At 45.4% G+C, this 24,613-nt stretch overlaps 1 protein-coding gene across 2 annotated transcripts in view; it reads right to left on the bottom strand.

The window, feature by feature from the left end:
- LOC145357934 (tumor necrosis factor alpha-induced protein 3-like) overlaps window positions 1-17,432 on the bottom strand; it is a 43,798-nt gene extending 26,366 nt beyond the window's left edge. For both annotated transcript variants that reach the window (XM_080211518.1, XM_080211517.1), the window contains exons 1-3: window positions 17,109-17,432; window positions 8,918-9,108; window positions 5,284-5,425 (exon numbers count right to left, since the gene is read on the bottom strand). In XM_080211518.1, the coding sequence (XP_080067644.1) occupies window positions 5,284-5,425; window positions 8,918-9,108; window positions 17,109-17,412 (637 nt within the window). In that variant the 5' untranslated portion in view covers window positions 17,413-17,432. The remainder of the gene's footprint in view (window positions 1-5,283; window positions 5,426-8,917; window positions 9,109-17,108) is intronic.
- Between the last annotated feature and the right edge of the window lie 7,181 nt (window positions 17,433-24,613).

Raw genomic sequence — 24,613 nt, 5'->3', positions numbered from 1 at the left:
TACAATTCCAGCATCCTTACTTTTATATCCAGTATCTCTGCCATGAAGGTGAGCGTTCCATATGCCTTCTTTACAATCTTGTCTCCTTGAACATGCCCTTAGGGACCTGTGTACTTGTATGCCAAGATCCCTCATTTTATCTACCCTTCTTAGTATATTCCCATTTATTGTGTATTCCCTAGAACTCTTTAACCTTCCTAAATGCATTATTTCACATTTTTCTATGTTAAAATCCATCTGCCACTTGACCGCCCACTCCATCAATCCATCGATACTGTTTTATAGATGATCCTCTACGCCGTGGATAGAGGACTGGTTGTCAAATAGGAGGCAGAGAGTGGGGGTCAATGGGTGCTATTCGGATTGGCGGTTGGTGACTAGTGGAGTGCCCCAGGGGTCGGTGCTGGGGCCTCAGCTATTTACCATTTATATAGATGATCTGGAGGAGGGAACCGAGTGTAGGGTGTCGAAATTTGCTGATGACACCAAAATTGGTGGAAAGGCAAATTGTGCGGAGGGTGGTGAGAGTCTACAGAAGGATCTAGATAGGCTGGGCGAATGGGCCAGGAAATGGCAAATGGAATTTAATGTTGGCAAGTGCGAGGTGGTCCACTTTGGTAGGAAGAATGGTAGGAAGGATTATTACTTACGTGGAGAAAAACTGCAGCAGGCAACGGTGCAGAGGGACCTCGGGGTCCTTGTGCATGAGTCGCAAAAACCCAGCTTGCAGGTGCAGCAGGTGGTCAGGAAAGCAAATGGGATGCTGGCCTTCATAGCGAGGGGGATTGAATATAAAAGTAGGGAGGTCTTGCTGCGGCTGTATAGAGCATTGGTGAGGCCGCAGCTGGAGTACTGTGTGCAGTTTTGGGCGCCGTACTTACGCAAGGATATTTTGGCCTTGGAGGGAGTGCAGAGGAGGTTTACTAGGCTGATGCCGGAGTTGAGGGGGTTGAGCTATGAGGAGAGGTTGAATAAATTAGGCTTGTACTTATTAGAGTTTAGAAGAATGAGGGGAGATCTCATTGAGACGTATAAGATGATGAATGGGATGGATAGGATAGAGGTGGAGAGACTCTTCCCGCTCAGAAAGGATAGTAGGACTAGGGGGCACAGCCTCAAGATAAAGGGGGGTGCGGTTTAGAACGGAGTTGAGGAGGAACTTCTTCACTCAAAGGGTGGTGAATCTCTGGAATTCTCTGCCCGTTGAAGTGGTGGAGGCTACCTCGCTAAATATTTTTAAGACTTGGGTTGATGGGTTTTTGATAAGAGAGGGGATTAAGGGTTATGGGGAGAGGGCGGGAATGTGGAACTGAGCCACGACAGATCAGCCATGATCTTATTCAATGGCAGGGCAGGCTCAAAGGGCTAGTTGGCCTACTCCTGCTCCTATTTCTTATGTTCTTATATGTTATGCTCTATCCACTACTTGGCCAATCTTTATTCATTGCTTCCCCCATGTTCATGTCTAAGTGGGTAATGTGAACGTGTCCGTGTGTGAGCTGTGTCTTAGTGTATCAGAAGATTCTGCGTTCAGTTCTCACTTCAGGTCTTTAGCACAACAAACAAGGCTAACGTTTCAGAGTAGTACTGAAGGAGTGCAGCCTTGTCAGAGGTGCTATCTTCTGGATGAGATGTTAAACTGGCTGTGCTCTCAGGTGGCCGTTAGTGACCCCATGACACACTGTTGAAGAACAGCAGCAGAATTCTCCAAACTGTTCTGCTCCTGATCCATCCTTCAATTCATCACAAAAACTCACAAAGCTCTTTATGGGATCTTGCTGTGTAGAAACCAGCTGCTGCATTTCCTATGTTACAACCGTGACTACACTTTGGAAGTATTTCATTGGCTGTAAAGCACTTTTGACATCTGGTGACTGTGAAAGGTGCTATACAAATGTAAGTATTTCTTGTCTTTTTCACGATAAGGTGGACAGAAGGTGTGTGTGGATATATGATATCTGTTAATATATGAATATAAACAATCTCATTTTCATCTAAAATGTTTGTCACCATTTTTGGAATATAATGAAGTCAGTGCTGTTTGCTATCTTCAGAATTTGCCAAAATTTCTCCTTGATTGTGGATACTGTTAATTCTAATAAAATGTTGCTACATTCCTTTAGTTCCTGCACTAATCCGTCTGCAAGTCACACAAGCTGATTACAAAGCTCTGAAATTGAGCTGATGTGGACATCGACACTCTGTGAGAATCTGAAACAATGGATATGACAACCAAGTTCCCCAACACTTCCCCTCCTGCAGGGAATATCCACACTCATAGCATCAATAAATCACCGCAAAGTGGTTATTGCGTGTGGGAAAATACTGTGAATCCTTGTCACCTCTCTCTGCTTTTTACCCGTCTGAGTGAACATTCCATTAAAATAAAGTTAAACTTTGATTTGATTCCGATATAAAACTGCTTCCTTATTGTTTGCAACTTCATCCTGTAATTTAACTGAAAAAGGAACAGTTACTCCCTCCAGTATTCATATGTTAATTATTTCCCTAAACTGGTTTAACATCTTTCTCTGTTTTTATTTCCAAATCATTTCCCAGCAGCCAGGTTCAGCAATTTTCATCTGACTTCTGTTCAAGGTTGTTTCTGAACAATGTGATCATGGTTACCAGTTTCCAATGGCATTGTTCTACACTCACCCCACCACCGCCCCCCCACAACACTTAAATATAACATCATTGCCTTCAACAGAGACACTAAAATCTACTGATATCATCTGGTGGAATTAGGAGCACTAACTCCATGATAAGAATTGCAATGGCTGCAGACAGTATAAATTATAATATTAATTCAGAATGAACTGTGTTACAGCTACTGTGAAAACGTGGCTTGAATTTGGAGTGAGGCTCTATAGAAGGGGTGGCGTCAGTCTTGTTCTGTTTTGATAGCTAATTTACGTGACAACTTAGAAACACTGGGCTGAAACTTCTCAGCTTCATTGCTGCCCAATTGGTGGAACAATCTGTGGGTCAGGAACCTAACTGGCTGTCAGCTGCTCTTTACAACTCTGTAAGAAATCTGACAACACCAGGTTTAACAGACTTCTTACTGTGTTTACCCCAGTCCAACGCCGGCATCTCCACATCTTTACAACTCTGCCACGAATCAGGATGGTAAAGTGCAGCTGTATTACATTCCACGGTTAAGGTCGGCAGCAGGGAGGTGTGGCTGAAGGTGAATGAAGTGCTGTGCAGGTGAAGTACATTCCAAGAAGCTGCCAAATAATCTTTTAGAGATCAGTAGTTTTGAAAAGCAGTCTCTGAATCACCAGGGCTGCAGTGTAACTTGTCAAAGCTTTCCCAACCTGTCAGTTTCACCAAGAAAAGAGACATAGCAAAGCTTTTCATCTTGTACTCATCAGGACACTTTGAAAGAATACATGGGAAAACAACACTTCATACTGTATAAGAAGGGAATGCTGACTGGTTGGCGAGTGGACTGCAGAGCATTGTTTGAAATTCAAACCAGGCAGTTTGACTCTGATAGGTCAAAACTCTGAGGAATGAATCAACAAATGGCTGTCACTTATTTAGCTGGTTGAAATAGATGCAATGTGTATACCTGTTCTTTCTGTCTGCAAAGTATGGTGCCTTGTTCATTAATATATAGCTTTCTGTACACACAAATGTGCCATACTTTGAACCAAACTGACAATCTGAAATTGGTTGTCATTCTTAGCACACTGACGGCTATTAAGCAAATGTTGTCACTTAATGCTGGACATTGAGTTTTGAGTTTCACAAGTATGCGTTGGTCGGATACAGTCTGTTCCTTGTCCATTGTGAACAGTGGTTGGGACGTGCTCTTTGATATGATCCGCCAGTCTTTGGGATGGACACCCTGTACCTCTGGCATCTCCCTGGGACTGAAATTCATAAACCACATAACTGATTTACGTGGGGGGTTGTCTGTATGTGTGGGTAGGTCAATAGTCCATGCAGTGGAAGGTAGGTTTAAAGCTAGGCATGGATTATATTCTTTAATTGCAGACTAATAAAAAACGAGTTAACTTGCATTTAAACAGTGCCTCTCCTGTCCTCGGGAAGCTTCAAGAGTTTCTGAAACACTGGGTGGGATTTTCCGGACAAAAAAAAATGGAAATTCCCACCCAAGGTCAACGGACTTTTCCAAGGTCTGTCTCTCGCTCTCTCCAATTCCTGTGGCAGGTGTGATGGGAAAATCCACCCTAACGAGTTTGTGTTTTATTAGAAATCTAAGAGGTGGTAAATTGCTCTGGTTGCCTGAGGGATGAATATTGATTGGACAACAGGAGAACTTTGTGCTCTTCTTCAACAAGAAGCAAGGAAACATTGATACCAGTTGATCAGGAATACAGGGTGTCAGTTTAATACCCCAGCCTGGGCTAACACCTGTGACACTGAAGCACTCTCCAAATACTGCACCAAAACCTCAGCCCAGGCTCCTGCCTCAGATTCTGGAATGGGATTCGAGAGGAAGGGACAGTTATTGAGCCGAGAGATAGTTGATTGCTCCAGGGAGAAACACTGTGCAGGCCTGGTGTGATGGTGAGTGTAATAGTCTGTGTGACACTAAACTGTACAGAGTAAAATCATAGAATCCCCACAGTGCAGGAGGCCATTTGGCCCATCAGGTCTGTACCAACTTTCTGACAGAGCATCTCACCCAGGCCCTATTCCTGTAACTCCACGTATTTGCCACGCTAATTTATTTACCCAGCCAGCACATCTTTGGAGCGTGAGAGAAAACAGGAGCTCCTGGAGGACACGGGGAGAACATACAAACACCACACAGACAGTGACTCAAAGCCGGAATCGACCCTGAGTGCCTGGCACTGTGAGGCGGTGGTGCCGACTATTGCCACCGTCAGTCTGGTATCTGATCCACAGCGTGTGTTGTTATAGTTGATCCCAGTAGCACAGTGGGGAAAGGACTGTGAGGGCTGCATTTGGACTCAGTGTTCCTGGAAATTACTTGAGTGTGGACAGGGCGAGACTCAGGTGTACAGAATCCTTATGGTTGACTGGCTTACTGACTCTTGGCTTAGACGTGAAGAATGTCTAATATCTGAGTAAAATAACATTGGATATTTGTGGTAACACTTGGCAGAACATCAGCAACTTCAGGATGGAGCAAGAGAAACTACTCAGGGACAACAGAATCTCACAACAATTTAATTCAAATAAAAGTGTTTTATCTGAGCTGATGGATGGAATGGTTATTTTTTGTTACCAGTTTACAATCGAATTTCAGTTGTTTTCCTTCCTTTCAGTTTTTTAACTTACCGACAATGACGACAATAGGCCGCCTGACAATGTTGGCTAAAACAAATATATGGACATCCTGATAGATATTTGTAAAAGCTTGGCCCAAAGACAATCGCGGATCTGCAGATTTAATCACATTCTGCCATTCCTGATCCCAAATCTGTTTAAAATAAAACAAACTAATGTTGCAACAGGAAATTCACCAAGAAAATTAAATCAAATCAGTTACAAGAAAAATAGCAAATGAGCTCCGTACATACTGAAACCTCACCATTGAGTACAAGTGAAATATCCCCAAAAATAACACCTTCCCTTTACAGAAAAAGGAGTCAAATTAGGAATTTGATATTTACGAGACCTATACTGACTCAAATCTTCAAATAATTTGTTTTTCAAAGCTGTAAGCCATGTACCAAGTTTAATACGCAAAGTGGATGCAATGGGACAGTATGTTGGAGCCCTTACAGACACCAGTGGACATTTGGACAGTACCTAAGGGGAGAAACAGTGTTAATGAGCTGGATTTAATGGAGACAACAGGGGTCTCACACATTGGCTGGAGAGCTGGCAAAAACTCCTCATTGCCTCAACTGGAGAAGGTGCACTGAACTATCTGTCAGACAGTTAACTAGACACAAGGATGTGGCCTGGATTGGGAGGCATGCCTTATGAAGATAGGTTGAGGGAGCTAGGTCTTTTCTCCCTGGAGAGACGAAGGTTGAGAGGCGACCTGATAGAGGTTTATAAAATGTTGAGAGGTATAGATAGGGTGGATTCTCGGAGGCTATTTCCCAGGGCTGAAATGGTCGCTACGAGAGGACACAGATTTAAGGTGCTGGGGAGCAGGTACAGAGGAGATGTCAGGGCTAAGTTTTCTACTCAGAGGGTGGTGAGTGAGTGGAATCGGCTGCCGTTGGTGGTGGTGGAGGCGAACTCGCTGGGGTCTTTTAAGAGACTTCTGGATGAGTATATGGAATTTAATGGGATTGAGGGTTATAGATAGGCCTGGTAGGTATGGATATGATCGGCACAACTTGTGGGCCGAAGGGCCTGTTTGTGCTGTAGTGTTCTATGTTCTGGACACTGATGAGCCTTACCAGGGAACAAGGGGGAGAGGTCCAGCCCAGCAAAGTGCTATCAGCCAGTCGGAGGCCAGTGCTACTGAATGACAGCGCTACTGGGAATGCGGTGGCAGCTGCTGGTATTACACCTACACAAGGCCCAGGTGAGTGGAAGGTTCCAGACTCAGGTGACTGATGTCGGGAGAGGTTCACAGGTTTGGGGGCCATGGGATTTAATTGAGATGGAGGCAGCAGGGAGAAGGGGACCCCACCAGCCACCCTCCCACCTGATTAAGAGCCCACTTGCCACCAAACCTGCCATGGGGAGGGCATTACATCCTGCCCAATATTTAATGTCAGTGATCCTTTGTCAGGGAAGTTAGAGATGCCACAAATGGTAAAGAAGTGAAAGGTGGGAGAGTGGGAAAAAAAACAAAAGGGAAAATTTGTGACAGGGCGAAAGACAAGAGATTCCATTTCAGGTTTGATTGATGTTCTTGATCATTGTATCACAAAATAAAAAGATCCACTATTGAAAACACCATGAAGGAAAATGGGAAATATTCATCAATGATCTCTCAGCATCCCATTCATATTAAAACAGGATTGAAATAAAACCTCAGGAATACTCTTGTATTATTTATCCTGCTGATATTCCAGTCAGTAACTGGCCTTTTCCTTGAGTTTTAATCACCTTCTCACAAACAGTCCACAAATGTTTCTTTGTAAAACCTTTCTTTTCATTGTCATGAGAAATGATTGTGTTGGAGAATGAAATACCTCCCATCCAGCATCAAACACTCTCAACACAGCTAAAATCAGAGTAATACTAATAATCCAGCCTTCAAAACAGCTAATGCACTTTTAACCCATCAGGTTGTGGAATTTATACCAATGTTTTTTTACAACAACAATTTGCATTTATTTAGCACTTTTAACAAGTGTTCAGCCCAGCCGCTGGCAGGGGAAAGCCTGTGTGTATGTGGCCAACTGCCAAGCCAGTTAAATGGAGCGGGTTAACAAGAGCAAGGTCTGAGACACCACTTGTCAAATCCAGGGGCTGATATGAAGGGTAATGAAATGAGGTAATGCATTTTGGAAGTTCTAATACAGATAGAAAATATATAGTAATGGCAGAACCCTTAAGTGTATTAATAGGCAGAGGGATCTGGGTGTACAGGTACACAGGTCACTGAAAGTGGCAATGCAGGTGGAGAAGGTAGTCAAGAAGGCTTACGGCATGCTTGCCTTCATCGGCTGGGGCCTTGAGTTTAAAAATTGGAAGTCATGTTGCAGCTTTATAGAACCTTAGTTAGGCCGCACTTGGAATATAGTGTTCAATTCTCGTCGCCACACTACCAGAAGGATGTGGAGGCTTTGGAGAGGATACAGAAAAGATTTACCAGGATGTTGCCTGGTATGGAGGGCATTAGCTATGAGGAGAAGTTGGAGAAACTTGGTTTGTTCTCACTGGAACGATGGAGGTTGAGGGGAGACCTGACAGAAGTCTATAAGATTATGAGAGGCACGGACAGAGTGGACAGTCAGAAGCTTTTTCCCAGGGTGGAAGAGTCAATTACTAGAGGGCACAGGTTTACGATGTGAGGGATAAGATTTAAAGGAGACATACAACGCAAGTTTTTTACCCAGAGGGTGGTGGGTGCCTGGAACTCATTGCTGGGGGAAATAATGGAAGAGGATACAGTAGTGACTTTTAAGAGGCATCTTGACAAATACATGAATAGGATGGGAATAGAGGGATATGGTCCCCGGAAGGTAGGGGGTTTTAGTTAAGTCGGACAGCATGGTCGTTGCAGGCTTGGAGGGGCCGAAGGGCCTGTTCCTGTGCTGGAATTTTCTTTGTTCTTTGACTATGTGGTAATCCCCAGCCATACAAAACTAAGACAAATTAGAGGGTCACATCGTCACAAAGGATAAATACTCGACAGAAAAATGTGAAAGTAAATGTTACAAACGCACAACAGACTGTTCATCATTTTAAAAAGATGCATTTACGGTATAATCTTCCAATTCAGCTGAAGGATTTGTAATATTCACCTGGCTTCTTCTGTCTGTGATGTTGACAGACCTGCTGTGCCTGAACTGTTTCTTATTTTTAGTTCAGATATTGAACATTTTCAGTTCTTAAATTTTATCTCTGAAATCGGAATGTTTTGGGAATTTGAAATTCTCTCAATGCAGTAGGGAAGGAGACAAAAGATTTGATGAAACATTTTTTTACTCAGAGGGTAGTGGGAATCTGGAATGTGCTGCCTGGGAAGGCAGTGGAGGCCGAAACCTTACAACCTTTAAAATAATATTTAGATGAGCACTTGAAATATCTGAACATTCAAGGATATGGGACAAGTGTTGGAAACTGGGATTAGCGTGCCTTTGTGGTAGTTATTGCCAATGCAAGCTCAATGGGTTGAAGGGCCTTTTCTGTGCGGACTTTATGAAGTTGTTGGGGTGATTGTAACTCTGTGTGCTGACCATGAGTAACTGGACATTTTCCGATTAATTCACATCAGTCTTCTCTTTATTTCCACTGGTCTTACAAAATGAAGAAAAAGAAAGATTTCTAACCTTACCTCAGATTCCTGACACAGAGCTGGCTCGAGAACTCCCTGGGCTTTTCTGTACTCTGCCCACAGTCTTAACTTGAAGTTTGTGTCTTGAGTTTTGACCAGTGCTTCATGGAAGGTCTTCTGCAGGACAAGATCTGTGTCCTCAACTCCCCACATATAGAGAGAGAGGGAATGCAAGAGACTGTTACCTTCTCCTAGAACGTAAGAACATAAGAACATAAGAAATAGGAGCAGGAGTAGGCCATTGAGCCCTTCGAGCCTGCCCCGCCATTCAATAAGATCATGGCTGATCTGAAGTGGATCAGTTCCACTTTCCCGCTTTCTCCCCATAACCCTTAATTCCCTTGTCTATCAGAAATCTATCTAACCATGACTTAAATATATTCAGCGAGGCAGCCTCCACCACTTCAGTGGGCAGAGAATTCCAGAGATTCACTACTCTCTGAGAGAAGAAGTTCCTCCTCAACTCCATTCTAAACTGCTCCCCTCCCTTATTTTGAGGCTGTGCCCTCTAGTTCTGGTTTCCTTTCTAAGTGGAAAGAATCTCTCTACCTCTACCCTATCTAGCCCCTTCATTATCTTATATGTCTCTATAAGATCCCCCCTCAGCCTTCTAAACTCCAACAAGTACAGACCCAGTCTATTCAATCTCTCCTCATAAGCTAAGCCCCTCATCTCCGGTATCAGCCTGGTGAACCTTCTCTGCACTCCCTCCAAGGCCAAAATATCCTTTCACAAATAAGGGGACCAAAACTGCACACAGTACTCCAGCTACGGCCTCACCAGTGCCCAGTACAGTTACAGCAAGATCTCCCTGCTTTTATATTCTATCCCCCTCACTATAAACGCCAGCATTCCATTCGCCTTCCATTCACCTGCTGCACCTGCAGACTGGGTTTTTGCAATTCATGCACAAAGACCCCCAGGTCCCTCTGCACTGTAGCATGCTGCAACTTTTCACCATTTAAGGAATAATATTCCTTCCTACTATTATTTCTTCCAAAGTGGATGACCTCACATTTGCCAAAATTATACTCCATCTGCCAGGTCCTCGCCCACTCACTCAGCCTATCCAAATCTCTGCAGACTTTCCCCGCCCTCCACGTAATTCGCTTTTCCATTCATCTTTGTATCATCAGCAAACTTTGTTACCCTACACTCAGCCCCCTCCTCCAGGTCATCTATATAAATGGTAAATAGTTGAGGCCCCAGCACCGATCCCTGCGGCACGCCACTAGTCACCAACTGCTAACCGGAAAAGCACCCATTTATTCCAAGATTTTCTCCTGCCCAGGAGGAAGGATGATTATAAACACAATGCAAACAAAACTATTAAACTACTCATTACCAAAGGCAGAGGATGGTTCAGCAAATGATTTGAAAGTCAGATATCTCTATTGATAATGATAACTTCTGACAAAAAAGAAAATGGGCAGCCAATTTGACTGCTGCCTCTGAATAGCTGGAACCCTCAGACCCAGGACCAAGAACACTTGCCTCAGATTGTCATGATGTGGAGATGTCAGCGTTGGACTGGAGTAAGCGCGTTAATAGTCTCACAACACCAGATTAAAGTCCAACAGGTTTATTTGGTGGAATGAGCTTTCGGAGCTCCGATGAAGGCAATCACCTGATGAAGGGACAACACTCCAAAACCTCGTGCTACCAAATAAACTTGTTGGACTTTAACTTGGTGTTGTGAGACTACTTGCTCAGTTTGTCAGGCTATTTAAAAACACATTGACAATACCTGATTTTCTTTTAAATTTGCAGGCAAATTACAAAAATTCTACAATTCTAAATGATGGAAGGATTTGTGCCAATCTGATTTTGGAGTTAGCTGCAGATTAGTTCAGGGGATGAATCTTACCAAGCTGATGTAGGATGATAAAAATTTTGAGATAAAGTTTTGTGCGTACGTCAGATAAAGAATTCAAAGCTAGAAGTTTGACAAGTGGCTGGAACAGTAAACTTTCACTGGATATGATGCAGGATTGCACAAAGTAACCAAATATTGTCAATGATCAGGAAAACTTAACATTAAAACTGGACTCTGAGTGATAGTGTATGAAGAGCTGCCATCTGAGATTACTGAAAAGCTGAGGTGCAGAGTGACACAGAGCACAGAAACTGCTGGACAATACAAAGAGTGAGAACGTTAAGGGATAGTCTCACCAACCAGATTCAATCCCCTTTTGCAATCTCCTTGCTTCTAAGCAATTTAAGTTACATCAGCTGTAGGTACTTAGGGCAGTTTTCCAAAAGCTCAAATTCGTAACTTCTCAAACTCCAGTTGGGTAATTCTTTACTTCAATTTGCCGGATATTGTTTGTGTTTATATCTTCACTGTGAATTGTGAGTGGCTGCATTCCATGTCCCAAGATTGGACATCAGGAAATTGGGACCCATCCCTGTAAAACCTGGCTGTTCTGGTTATTTCTATCATGTTTATTATGCATTGAAGAAATAATTAGGGGAGGCGTTAATGTCATGGTGTTTTCACTAGATGAAGAATTCAGGGACTCTGGTTCAAATTCCACCACGGCAGATGGCAAGTCCAAGAAAAAAATCATGAAACCATCACTGAAAACCCATCTAGTTCGCTAATATCCTTTAGCGAAGAAAATCTGCTGTCATTATCTATATGTGACTCCAGACCAACAGCAATGTGATTAACTCTTAACTGCTCCCTGAAATAACCGACCGAGCCACTCAGTTCAAGGGTAATTAGGGATGGGCAACAAATGTTATCCCAGCCAGCAACGTCCATGCCCGAAATATGTGACCTTTTATGTCACAAACAGGACTTCATCAGCTGAAAATGGAAACGTGATCTGGCTGCTTAGCTGGAACACTCCAAGCCTAAAATATTTACCCAATACCCACTTGGTGCTAAAACTCTGACAAAAATAAGCAAAAGCGGGTTCCAGACTGTAATTTTTATTCACCCAGGATGAGTGAAGGTTTTATTGATATCTAGTGCTAATTACAGTACAAGGGATTTTTACAGTGCATCTGTTGTTAGGGGCCTCCATAAAAGAAGCATGGAAAATGAAAGGAAAAATTATACCAAGAGTGAGGAATGAACAGCAGAGAGATAGTGTTCCATTAACCTTCTTGATGCAGCTGCACGCTAATGTTTTGTGACTCATGCACTAGAACACCCAGATCCCTCTGCATCTCAGAATTCTGCAGTCACTCTCCATTTAAATATTCTTTTTTCTGAATTCTTCCTGCCAAAATTAACAACTGGACACTCTTTCACATTATATTCCACCTGCAAGATGTTTGCCCACTCACTCAATCTGTCTATATCCATCTGCAAACTCCATATGTCATCTTCACAACATACTTTCCTACCCATGACTCTTTAACTCTATACTTGTGTCATCTGCAAATTTAGCTACCAAGCCTTCGCTCCCCTCATCCAAGTCAATGTAAAAGTCAATGTAAATTGTAAAAGGATGAAGACCCAGCACACCCCCCTCTTTCAGAACTCCACTTGTCACATCTGACCAATTGGACAAAGACCCATTTATGCATACTCTTTGTTTTCTGTCAGCCAGTAAATCTTCAATGAGATTAATATGTTACCCCCTGCAGCATGAGCTTTCATGTCTTGCAATAAACTTTGGTGTGGCACCTCATCAAACGTTTTCTGGAAATCCAAGTACAGTACATCTACATATTCCCCTTTATCCACAGCACATGCTGCTCCTAATAAATTGGTTAACCATGATTTCCATTTCATGCTGACTCTTCCTAATTAACTTGAGCATGTCTGAAATTCCAGCTACAACCTATTTAATGATAATTCTAACACCGTCCCCATGACAGACAGCAAACCAAGTGGCCTGTAGTTTCCTGATGTCTGCCTCCCTCTCTCCTTTCCTGAATAGAGAGGTTATATTCGCTACTTTCCAGACTGATGAAACCTTTCCAGAATTGAGTGAATTTTGGAAAATTGGAATAACTGTGTATTTATTAGCTACAAGAACAATGAACATATATACAGTAAAGGATTCACATATGGAACTGTCTTCATGCTTGCTTGTACACACTGCTCTGTCCAACTCTAGACTGGCCCTGGGTGCAGATCATGTCCCTCTTACATCACTGTATGAGTGATACTGTACTCAGTCCAATGTTAACCCCATATGTCCCATACCTTTTACGAACCTCACTATCCCCTTATCACTCAATTCCTTCAGTACCTGAAAAGGTATTGACCTTCATTAGAATCTACTCAATAACTGAGCAGTCACAGTTTCCCCGGGACAGAATTCCAACCGAGTGAAGACATTTCTCCTCATCTCAATCCTATTAGCTGAGCTTCATCTTTGGCTGGCAACACCTTGTTTTAGACATTCCAACAAGAGGAATCATCCTCACAGCCTCTACCCCATCAATACCATTAAGAATTTTGGATGTTTCCACGAAGTCACCTTTCATTCTTCTAAATTCCAGGATAGGATTTCCCAAACTGGGTTCCGCGGAACCTTGGGATTCTGTTGGGAATGTTCTGGGATACCAGATTAGGCTGTTATATAAAGTATGGAAAATGCCATGAAGTTGCTTGTCCAGTCAGAGGCTGGCTTTTCTCTGTATTGGCTGCTGATAGGCTCAATTAGCCTCTCAATGCAATGAGAAGCCAGCCTCTGATTGGATAAACTGGAAACAGCAGGAAATTAAGTCCTCAAATGGCCAGGGTGAGGGGGTGAGGGAGGGGGGGAGGAGAGGAGGGGAGGGGAGGGGAGGGGGGGAGGAGAGGGGAGGGGGGGAGGAGGGGAGGGGAGGGTGAGAGGGAGGGGGGGGGAGGGTGAGAGGGAGGGTGTGAGAGAGAGAGAGAGGGAGGGTGGGGGGAGGGTGAGAGGGAGAGAGGGTGAGAGGGAGGGAGGGGGAGGGTGAGAGGGAGGGAGGGGGAGGGTGAGAGGGAGGGAGGGGGAGGGTGAGAGGGAGGGAGGGGGAGGGTGAGAGGGAGGGAGGGGGAGGGTGAGAGGGAGGGAGAGGGAGGGGGAGGGTGAGAGGGAGGGAGGGGGAGGGTGAGAGGGAGGGAGGGGGAGGGTGAGAGGGAGGGAGGGGGAGGGTGAGAGGGAGGGAGAGGGAGGGAGAGGGAGGGAGGGGGAGGGTGAGGGGGGGAGGGTGAGAGGGAGGGAGGGGGAGGGTGAGGGGGGGAGGGTGAGAGGGAGGGAGGGAGGGGGAGGGGGAGGGTGAGAGGGAGGGAGGGAGGGGGAGGGGGAGGGTGAGAGGGAGGGAGGGAGGGGGAGGGTGAGAGGGGGGAGGGGGGGAGGGTGAGAGGGGGGAGGGAGGGGGAGGGTGAGAGGGGGGAGGGAGGGAGGGAGGGAGGGAGGGGGGAGGGTGAGAGGGGGGAGGGAGGGAGGGGGAGGGTGAGAGGGGGGAGGGAGGGAGGGGGGGAGGGTGAGAGGGAGGGAGGGAGGGTGAGAAGGAGGGAGGGAGGGGGAGGGTGAGAGGGAGGGAGGGAGGGAGGGGGAGGGTGAGAGGGAGGGGGGAGGGTGAGAGGGAGGGAGGGAGGGAGAGGGAGGGTGAGAGGGGGGAGGGAGGGAGGGGGGAGGGTGAGAGAGAGAGAGGGAGGGTGGGGGGAGGGTGAGAGAGAGGGAGGGAGGGAGGGAGGGGGAGGGTGAGAGGGAGGGAGAGGGGAGCGTGAGAGGGAGGGAGAGGGGAGCGTGAGAGGGAGGGAGGGGGGAGGGTGAGAGGGAGGGAGGGGGAGGGTGAGAGGGAGGGAGGGGGGAGGGTGAGAGGGAGGGAGGGGGGAGGGTGAGGGGGAGGGAGGGAGGGGGGAGGGTGAGGGGGAGGGAGGGAGGGGGGAGGGTGAGGGGGAGGGAGGGAGGGGGGAGGGTGAGAGGGAGGGAGGGAGGGGGGGAGAGAGGGAGGGGGGAGGGTGAGAGGGAGGGAGGGAGGGGGGAGGGTGAGAGGGAGGGAGGAAAGGGGGAGGGAGGGGGGAGGGTGAGAGGGAGGGAGGAAAGGGGGAGGGAGGGGGGAGGGTGAGAGGGAGGGAGGGAGGAAAGGGGGAGGGAGGGGGGAGGGTGAGAGGGAGGGGGGAGGGTGAGAGGGAGGGAGGGGGAGGGTGAGAGAGAGAGGGGGAGGGTGAGAGAGAGGGAGGGAGGCGGGAGGGAGAGAGGGAGGGAGGGTGAGGGGGGGAGGGAGGGAGGGTGAGGGGGGGAGGGAGGGGGGAGGGAGAGAGGGAGAGAGGGAGGGAGGGGGGGAGGGAGAGAGGGGGGGAGGGTGAGGGGGGGAGGGTGAGAGGGAGGGAGGGGAGAGGGAGGGAGGGGGAGGGTGTGAGAGAGAGAGAGAGGGAGGGTGGGGGGAGGGTGAGAGAGAGGGAGGGAGGGAGGGGGGAGGGTGACAGGGAGGGAGGGAGGGAGGGAGGGGAGGGTGAGAGGGAGGGTGGAGGGTGAGAGGGAGGGGGGAGGGGGAGGGTGGAGGGAGGGGGGGAGGGAGGGAGGGGGGGGAGAGGGGGAGGGAGCGAGGGGGAGAGGGAGGGAGGGAGAGCAAGGGGGAGAGGGAGGGAGGGAGAGGATGGTGGAGTGTTCATAGGGCAGGTGGGGTAATGGCCAAGGAGTTAGGGAGAGAGGGGTGAGTGTGTGTGTGTGTCTGGTGACGGTGTGTTTGTGTGTGAGATGGATGGGAGTGTAAGCATGTGTGAGCGTGAGAGAGATGTGAGCGTGTGGATGTGTCTCCACACATGTGAGAAAGAGAGGAGTGAGTGTGATGTATGTCTGCGAGTGTGGGTGTGGGTGTGCGAGTGTGAGTTTGTATGTTACGAGAATCCAGCAGCAGTCCTGATATTAAATGAATTTGTGAGCAAAAGAAGCAGCAACTCCTCGCATTAAAAATGAGAAAAAGACAAGATTAAAGCACTCTATTGAATAAGAGAGGTTATTAATTATAATAAATGTAGATAGGAATTAGAAATTATGTTGATTAATTTTGTTTTAGTATTTTTGTATTTAGTATTGAGCAAAAGCAATGCTGTTTTGTGGTTTAATTCACAATAGGAATGTTTCTGTGTTTCCGTCAGTACTCTCGAGTTCAGTCGTTGGAAACGCTTGGGAAACCCGACTGTGGAAATACAGGCCTGATATGATATCATCACATATAAGAAATGCTTCATCCCAGGAACCAGTTGGTGAACCTTTGTAGCCCTCTCTCTCAGGCTGATACCCCCTCCCCCCCCATATCCCTTGAGCTCTTTAACAAGTGTGTTCTTCTGAAGTCAGTGAGATTCTTGATTAATCTTCCCGTTCCTGATTCCTTTCTAAAGTATAAAAGAACACCACAACTGCTATTTAATGTTTTACTAATATTGTTTCCCATATATGTTCACTATGATTACAAAGCTTGTGGAATGCACGAGTTATTCCTCTCCTTTTCTTCTTGAATAACACGCCTTGTTAATAGTTACAGATCTTTGAGAGACCATCAGCTACTGTATAAATATGCCTGTCCTTTCTTTTTCTTTCACCTGTGACTGAACAGAATCCTACAATAGTGACCACAGTCTGTCTTTGGACAGTAAATGAGGTTGTATTTCTGGCACTGGAGTTCGGAAACACATCTGAACATCTGCTTCTCTCCTTCGTCAATACACAAAAAATAGCCAAAATGTCCAATGCACAATGAATTGTGAGTTGTGGATTTGAGAATATCATCACTGATTTTAGTTCTCACAGAGACTGTCTTCTTTTGGATAAGAATCCACCAACCTCAATCTCAGCGTGAAATATTCATAATCATAAAATTCTCTCCATATTCACTAATGGTATAATTGTATTCAGAAGTCTGTGCAACCTGACAATATTTAATATATTCATCTTCAAAATAGATGATAGTTGTGTATATTCTGCACCATCGTACAGTCTGTACGTCCAGTGTTTTATTCAGATAAATTAAGTTTTAACATATAGTTCTCAGGTAACTTTAATCACCCTATGACAACACATTATGGGGCTAAAGTTTACTGAATTAAATGTTTATCATAACAAGGTCACAGATATTTTGTTTATACCCACCATATTTCTGCAAGAAACATTAAACAGATTTTAATGTTAATCTACATTTCTGACTGAGAAAATGAGAATGGACAGGAATCCAACATTACCTCCAGGAGATCTGCATTTTTATTCTACATGTAAATATCTTCACCATGTAAACATTTTCTTTCCGTTTTTCTTACCAGAAACTTTGAGTGGAAATTGCTTCCTGATCTCTTTACACCAGTTCAGTCTTTTGGCTTCTTGTAACTCTTTGCAAACAGCTCCATCCAGCAGCGCTTCTTCCACGATTCTCCTGAACTTGGATGTGTAACCCTTGGTGCTACATAAATGCATCGTGTGCTGGTGCAGTCTGTTCAAATGATGGATAAGGGGCTCAGCACTTGTTGGTTTAATAATATCTTCACTAATCAATCCTCGCAGTTTGACCGCTTTGATTAAATTGCTGTCTGCCAGTGTGTTGGGTAGAATTCCCTTCTTCTCCATATCAGCCGATCAGAACACAGAAGAGCTGGAAACCATGAGGGGAAGCATTCATTAACACACTGCTCACCCAGTCTGTTCCACAACTCACTGCAACATTAAACCCAATGACTGTCCAAATGCAACTTGGCGACCTATCAAACTAACCCCAACTTTCACAAACTCCCTCCGCTTTGATCAAGCTAGTTTTCTCTTTGCCGGGTTTAAACTGTGTTTATTAATTCCTCTGTATTGTGAAGCTGCCCTGTATTCACCAGCCTTTAACTTCATGCTAACGTTGAACTGCGAATGTTTGACATGGGTGTGAGTGAGATGGGGACTTTCCACTTGGTAAGCTCCCTTTAACTCCTTACTCGCCACAACTTGCTGCTCGTTTTTTCCATTTCCTTCTTTACACAGGCTTTGCAGGGGAAGGGGTTTCAGCTTGCTGAGGTTCCAGTTATTATATCTGGGATCTTACATTCTGCTGTCCCCTCTCAGTTTTCTGGCCATGTTCATGATTGAATATGTGGGTTAATTGATTAATTCACCTCTCACTCATTGGCTTTGAATAAGGGATTTAAAAAACTAGTATTCAGATTGACTCTGAGAGCCCAGCGGGTTTTATTCACATTGGCACGAGGTTATTACTGATTAACACTGCTTGTAAGTAGTGTTGTCTGATTTAGTTATTGCAACTGCAGTATTAATCAATCATTGTGTAACTACAGTATTAGAATCATGGAGTTTGACAGCACGAAGAGAGACCCTTTGGCCCATTGTCTCTGTGCCAGCCATCAAGCACCTATCCATTCTAATCCCATTTTCCAGTACTTGCTGAGTAGCCTTGTATGCTAGGATGTTTCAAGTCTCATCTCAATTGTTTTTAAACATTGTGAGGGTTGCTGCCTCTCCCACCCTGTCAGGCAGCAAGTTCCAGATTCCCACCACCCTCTGGGTGAAAAAGGTTTTCCTCACATTCCCTCTAAACCTCCTGCCCCTTACCTTAACTCATGGCCCCTAGTTATTGATCCCTCTACCATGGGGACAAGTTTCTTCCTATCTGTCTCTCATCAGTTTGTACACCTCAGTCAGGTTCCTTCTCCTCCTTCTCTGGACTTGTTGCTCCCACCCTTGATCTTAATGGGAACACGTTAGCAGTATACTCTCTCTATTTTCTTTCTAAATGGCTCCCACTGCTTTGATGTGGATTTTCCTCTAAGAAGCTGCTCCTGGTCCACTTTAGGCATTTGTCTCATTCAATTAAAAAAAGTCTTCCCCTAGTTCAGAATCTTCATTCTTGGTCCATCTTTTTCCTTTTCCATAACTAACTTAAATGTTACCTAGTTGTGGTCACTATCATCAAAATGTCCCCCAACTGACAGTTCTACCGCCTGCTCAACTTTGAACCCTAAAACTGTCAAGTACCACCCCATCTCTTGTAGGATTTTCTACGTGCTGGTTCAAAGCTCTCCTGGATGTACTTTAAGCCTTTCACCCTCTGCCCATTCCTATTAATATTGGGGGAGTGGAAATTCCCTACTATTATCCCATTATTTTTACAGTTCTCTTAAGGTTTGTCTACATGTTTGGGGGTCTTTACTGCACCCTCAGCAATGTGACTGCATCCTTTTTGTCTTTAACTTCCACCCATATGGCATTAATTGAGAGGCCTGCTTAGTTATCATCCCTCCTCACTGCAGTAATTGATTCCTTGATCAATATTGCAATGCTACCCTCTCTTCTGCATCCCCTGGAATATTGAACCACCAGTCCTGCCCCTCCCTCAACCATGTCGCTATGACAGCAATAATATCATACTCCCAAGTGTTAATCGATGCCCACCCTCAATTTATCAGTCGTACCCGTAAGATTCCTCGCAATAAAATCAATGCCATCTCAGCCCTGCCACTGTCCTTGTGCATTAACAAGTCTGTCTTTGTACTGCCTTCCAGACTGACTTAGTTTTTCTTCTCTATTTGGTTATCCATCACCCGTCCCCCCCTCCCCCCCCTCCTCACTGCACCTCCAGACTGTGACTCATCCACTTGTCAAATTAGTTTAAACCACCCCCAATAGCCCGAGCAAAACTCCCCATAAAGATGAGTATTATTAATTAATAATTGTCTAACGGTAATATTCAACACAAATCTGGAAACATAATTACCACTTGGTGCAAGATTTGATTTTAGCGTCGACGGAGAATGAAATACCCATAAATATTTTTTCACTTTAATAAATAATTATTATATTAATAACAATTGTAGGTTGCATTTATAACTTTAAAAGTTCTGGTGTGAGTTTACTGGCCATTTAAAAGTCTTGCTTACAAACTAGTTGATAGCATCATAGCGAAAAGGAAACTTCACTTCAAACAGCTAGGGTATTTCTCGCTAACTTTTCCCCTTTGGATTACCCTTGTCTTTAAACTCGAACAGTTTAGACAGAGATTCCGTTCAATAAATTGGCCAGTTGTGTTTCACACACGCAGCCCACAATGACATCAGGCCTGCTGGATTCTCTCTAATAATTGTCAACTCTTCCTCATTCAACCAGGAAATAAACACCAGTTTTCACAATGACTGAACACAGGACAGCCAGCGGTAAGGCACTCTCCAACCGGCAGGACCACGTTCAACCCCAACCGCGTAGGTTCATTGGAAAGTCCATTCTCAATCCTCTCCATGTAAGAAACTCAGCCACTGATATAGCGCCTGGAACTGCAGCCCCTCAGAGTGCTGTCACCCCCTCACTGTAATGGAATGAGAGAATCGGACTCTCCGTATCTCTGGCTGGAGACAGGGTTCCGCTTGAATATCACCAAGGGAATGTTTTGTACATTAACCGCAAACATCTCTCACAGTCAGTGTAAATCCGGGGGTTTGTTGATGGATTGATGGACTGGTCTGTGCTGAAGGTATCTGTGTGGTGCTTTGTGAAAAGCGAAAACAATCACTTCAATCTTTTACAGGCTGAAGGGACAATGGAATCAGAAACTAAACAGCCCCGCTGGCAAAACATGTAAATCACCAACTCTTTGCTGCTTCCTGTAAACGGTTTGTGATCCGGTTTAACCAGATATCCCCCCAGCACAAACCAATAATTTAAAGAGCTCCCTCTGAACCACATTGTCCTGTGCTGGAGTTACCAGAGTATCCTGCCCATTTTAAACCGCCTTCACACAATACTCACTCCCCACCCCCCCGTGAACAACTCCATCCCAGTGTCAGACAGCAATCTGAACCCAGAACCCTGACTCAAGTGAAGGGAAGCCAGTAAATTGCTGTTTGGCAGAATTAGGAGCGGGGAAGGCACTAATTTGGAGAATTATTCCATAGCGCCAGGGTTGGGAAAGTCCCTAACTTGGAGAATATTAAAATATAAACCATCCTTCAAGGAATGCCTCAACTAAACCGTGAATTCAATAAAAATCGAAGTACATTTTCAAACATTTAACTGTAATGTTTCTGGGTAATAAAATGAAATCTCGGTGAAGAGACGAACCAGATGGTAATGAAGATTTGCAGCTTCAGGTAGAAACCTATCAGAGGGCGGTGAGGAATCCTGCTCCACTCCAACTCACACAGAAACAGGAGGTGAACAGGAAACTGATCTGCACAAATCTTTCAGCCTCATGAGAAAGAAGCAGCTTGTTTAGCAGACACTTTCCGCTGCCTCTATTCTGTTCACTCTTCCTGCAAATGAGGACACCGGCCTTTCAAACTGAGCAGCAAGTGAAATTGGAGGTGACATTGCTGGAATGAATTACTGTCTGCTCCTTAATCCACAACCCACTCTGATCCCAGCCCTCCGCAATGCCCATTTTAAATCCCAGTGTTCCACTCCAGCTATGTCTGTCTATGGAGTCACAACTCAAACTGGGAGTCAGTTCCACCAACCGAGATTAGCACTAAATCTCGATGGGAAAAGCTCAACGTCTTCATACGGGGATGATGTGGATGTGCCGGCGTTGGACTGGGGTAAACACAGTAAAAAGTCTGACAACACCAGGTTTCAGTCCAACCGATTTATTTGATAGTCGGTTGGACTGAAACCTGGTGTTGTCAGACTTTTTACTGTTCATACAGGGAAGCAGAGAGAGGTCAAACTTCCGGCAAATCATTGGGAAAACCCCAGGAATCTAACGATTGCAGCCATAATGCAGAGATCAATACATTCAACTATAAAACACCCAAATATTAATGATATAAAATGTCCCAAATCTCTCTTTGGTTTTATTTCTTTGTCCCCTGTATCCCACTCTCCTGTTCCTTTCCAGAACCAAAGAAATGATACAGTGAGAAGGAGCCATTCAGACCATCTTATCTATGCTGACCCAAACACAGCCAGGTGCCCTTTCTAGTCCCACCTTCCTGTACCTGGCCCATAGCCCTGCAGCTTACAGCACTTAAGTTGCAGATCCGGGGACTTTTTAAACGAGTTTCGGGTCTCTGCCTCCATCACCAACTCAGGCAGCAAATTCCAGACACCCACCACCCTCTACAGAAAAACATTTTTCCTCACGTCCCCTCTAATCCTTCTGCCATTTATCTTGAATCTATGACCCCTGGTTTTTGAATTCTCTGCCAAGGGAAACCAGTTCTTCCTATCTACTATCTCCCTGCCCCCTCACAATTTTGTACCTCAATCATGTCACCCCTCAGCCTTCTCTATTCCAAGGAAAACAACCCCACCCTCTCCAATCTCTCCTCGTAGCTACAATTCTCCAGCTCTACTTTTATATTCTATATCTCTGCCACAGGCATTCCATTTGCCTTCTTTACAACCTTATCTACCTGTACTGCTACTGTTATTGGTTTGTGCCAAGATCTCTCACCTCATCTTCTCCTCTCAGGCATTCTTTCTCCCATTTTCTATCTCTATCTCCCTGTGTCACATTCTCGGTCTCTGTAGCATGATGGAATAATGGTTAGCATTGCTGCCTCACAGCGCCAGGGACCTGGGTTCAATTCTGGACTCAGCTTTTGATGAGCTTTTGGAACATTACTCCTTCATCGGCTGATTCATCTGATGAAGGAACAGTGCTCCGAAAGTTTGTGATTCCAAATAAATGTGTTGGACTTTAACATGGTGGTGTGAGACTTCTTAGCGTTAATGTGAGTCTACTTGTGACATTAATACATAAACTCTCATATTCTCTCTCTTACATTTGCTCTATCACATTCTCCCTCTCTCCCTCACATATTCTCTCCCTCACACATTCTCCCTCCTCCTCTCTCACATCCTCTCTCTCATCCTCGCTCTCTATCTCTCACATTCTCCCTCACATTCTCTCTATCTCTCCCTTACATTGTCTTTTGCTCTCTCACACTCTTCCTCTCTCTATCTCTCTCTTACATTCTCTTCCTCCCTCTCTCACACACATCCTCCCTCTCCCACACACACTCTCTCTCCCACACACACATTCTCTCCCTCTCCCTCTCTCTCACACACATTCTCTCCCTCTCCCTCTCTCTCACACACATTCTCTCCCTCTCCCTCACACACATTCTCTCCCTCTCCCTCACACACATTCTCTCCCTCTCTCTCTCACACATTCTCTCCCTCTCTCTCTCACACATTCTCTCCCTCTCCCACATTCTCTCCCTCTCTCTCTCACACATTCTCTCCCTCTCCCTCACACACATTCTCTCCCTCTCTCTCACACACATTCTCTCCCTCTCTCTCTCCCACATTCTCTCCCTCTCTCTCTCACACATTCTCTCCCTCTCCCTCTCACACATTCTCTCCCTCTCACACATTCTCTCCCTCTCTCTCTCACACATTCTCTCCCTCTCTCTCTCACACATTCTCTCCCTCTCTCTCTCACACATTCTCTCCCTCTCTCTCTCACACATTCTCTCCCTCTCTCTCTCACACATTCTCTCTCTCTCTCACACACTCTCTCTCTCACACACTCTCTCTCACACACATTCTCTCCCTCTCTCTCACACACATTCTCTCCCTCTCTCTCTCACACACATTCTCTCCCTCTCTCTCTCACACATTCTCTCCCTCTCTCTCTCACACATTCTCTCCCTCTCTCTCTCACATTCTCTCCCTCTCTCTCTCACATTCTCTCCCTCTCTCTCTCACACATTCTCTCCCTCTCTCACACATTCTCTCTCTCTGTCTCTCTCTCACACATTCCCTCTCTCTGTCTCTCTCACACACATTCCCTCTCTCTGTCTCTCTCACACATTCTCTCCCTCTCTCTGTCTCTCTCTCACACATTCTCTCCCTCTCTCTCTCACACATTCTCTCCCTCTCTCTCTCTCACACATTCTCTCCCTCTCTCTCTCACACATTCTCTCCCTCTGTCTCTCTCTCACACATTCCCTCTCTCTGTCTCTCTCTCTCACACATTCCCTCTCTCTGTCTCTCTCTCACACATTCCCTCTCTCTGTCTCTCTCTCACACATTCTCTCCCTCTCTCTGTCTCTCTCTCACACATTCTCTCCCTCTCTCACACATTCTCCCTCTCTTTCTCACATTCTCCCTCTCTCACACACATTCTCTCTCTCTCTCTTACCTCCATTGATATTTTTTCCTTTTGTAGACACTGGAAACCCCCATTGTCAGTCACAGACTGAGCTGTGAGGCGCATGCTCAGTAGCAGCCTGGGATTTTCCGTCCTAATATAATCTTTAAAAAAACCTGCAGCAACTGAAGAGCTTTCATTTGAAGAGAGATTGATGGTGTCTGGGCTCCCAGATATTTCGGGGTAGTGTTGTTACTGTCAATAAGCTAACACATTGATAATTTTCCCAGTATTGTTGGTTATCAGTCCATGGACACTGAGAGGGCCAATGAGAATTCTCCAATCCTTGTCATCTGTCTGATTCCTGTCACAAAAATCACTTTAATATCTTTCCCCAGATAAGGGGCATATCAGATATGAAACTCAGAGTTACAAAGCCAATGTGCAGAGTGGACAGGGAAGTCCCTAATCCACCAAAAACCAGATTCACACTGAATCCAACTCAGTCTCCATGAGAGAAACAAACAAGGTCCAAGCTGACAGGAGTTGGCATTGCACCCCATCCTCCCGCTCGATCTCAGCCCCAAGAATAATCAAAACAATTTGGTTTGCTATGTTTTGGGTTAAATATAACTTTAATCTTTAGCAGAGTGCTGATGTGATTAAAGGAAGAGGTGGCAGGAGGCAGGGGGCAAAGGGCAAAGGGCAGGGGGCACAGATAACATCAAGGGCCAGGAGCCAGAG

This window comes from Carcharhinus amblyrhynchos, chromosome 24 (assembly GCF_965287045.1).
Source record: "Carcharhinus amblyrhynchos chromosome 24, sCarAmb.v2.hapA, whole genome shotgun sequence".
Taxonomy (NCBI): domain Eukaryota; kingdom Metazoa; phylum Chordata; class Chondrichthyes; order Carcharhiniformes; family Carcharhinidae; genus Carcharhinus; species Carcharhinus amblyrhynchos.
This window is presented reverse-complemented; position numbering and strand designations above follow the sequence as displayed.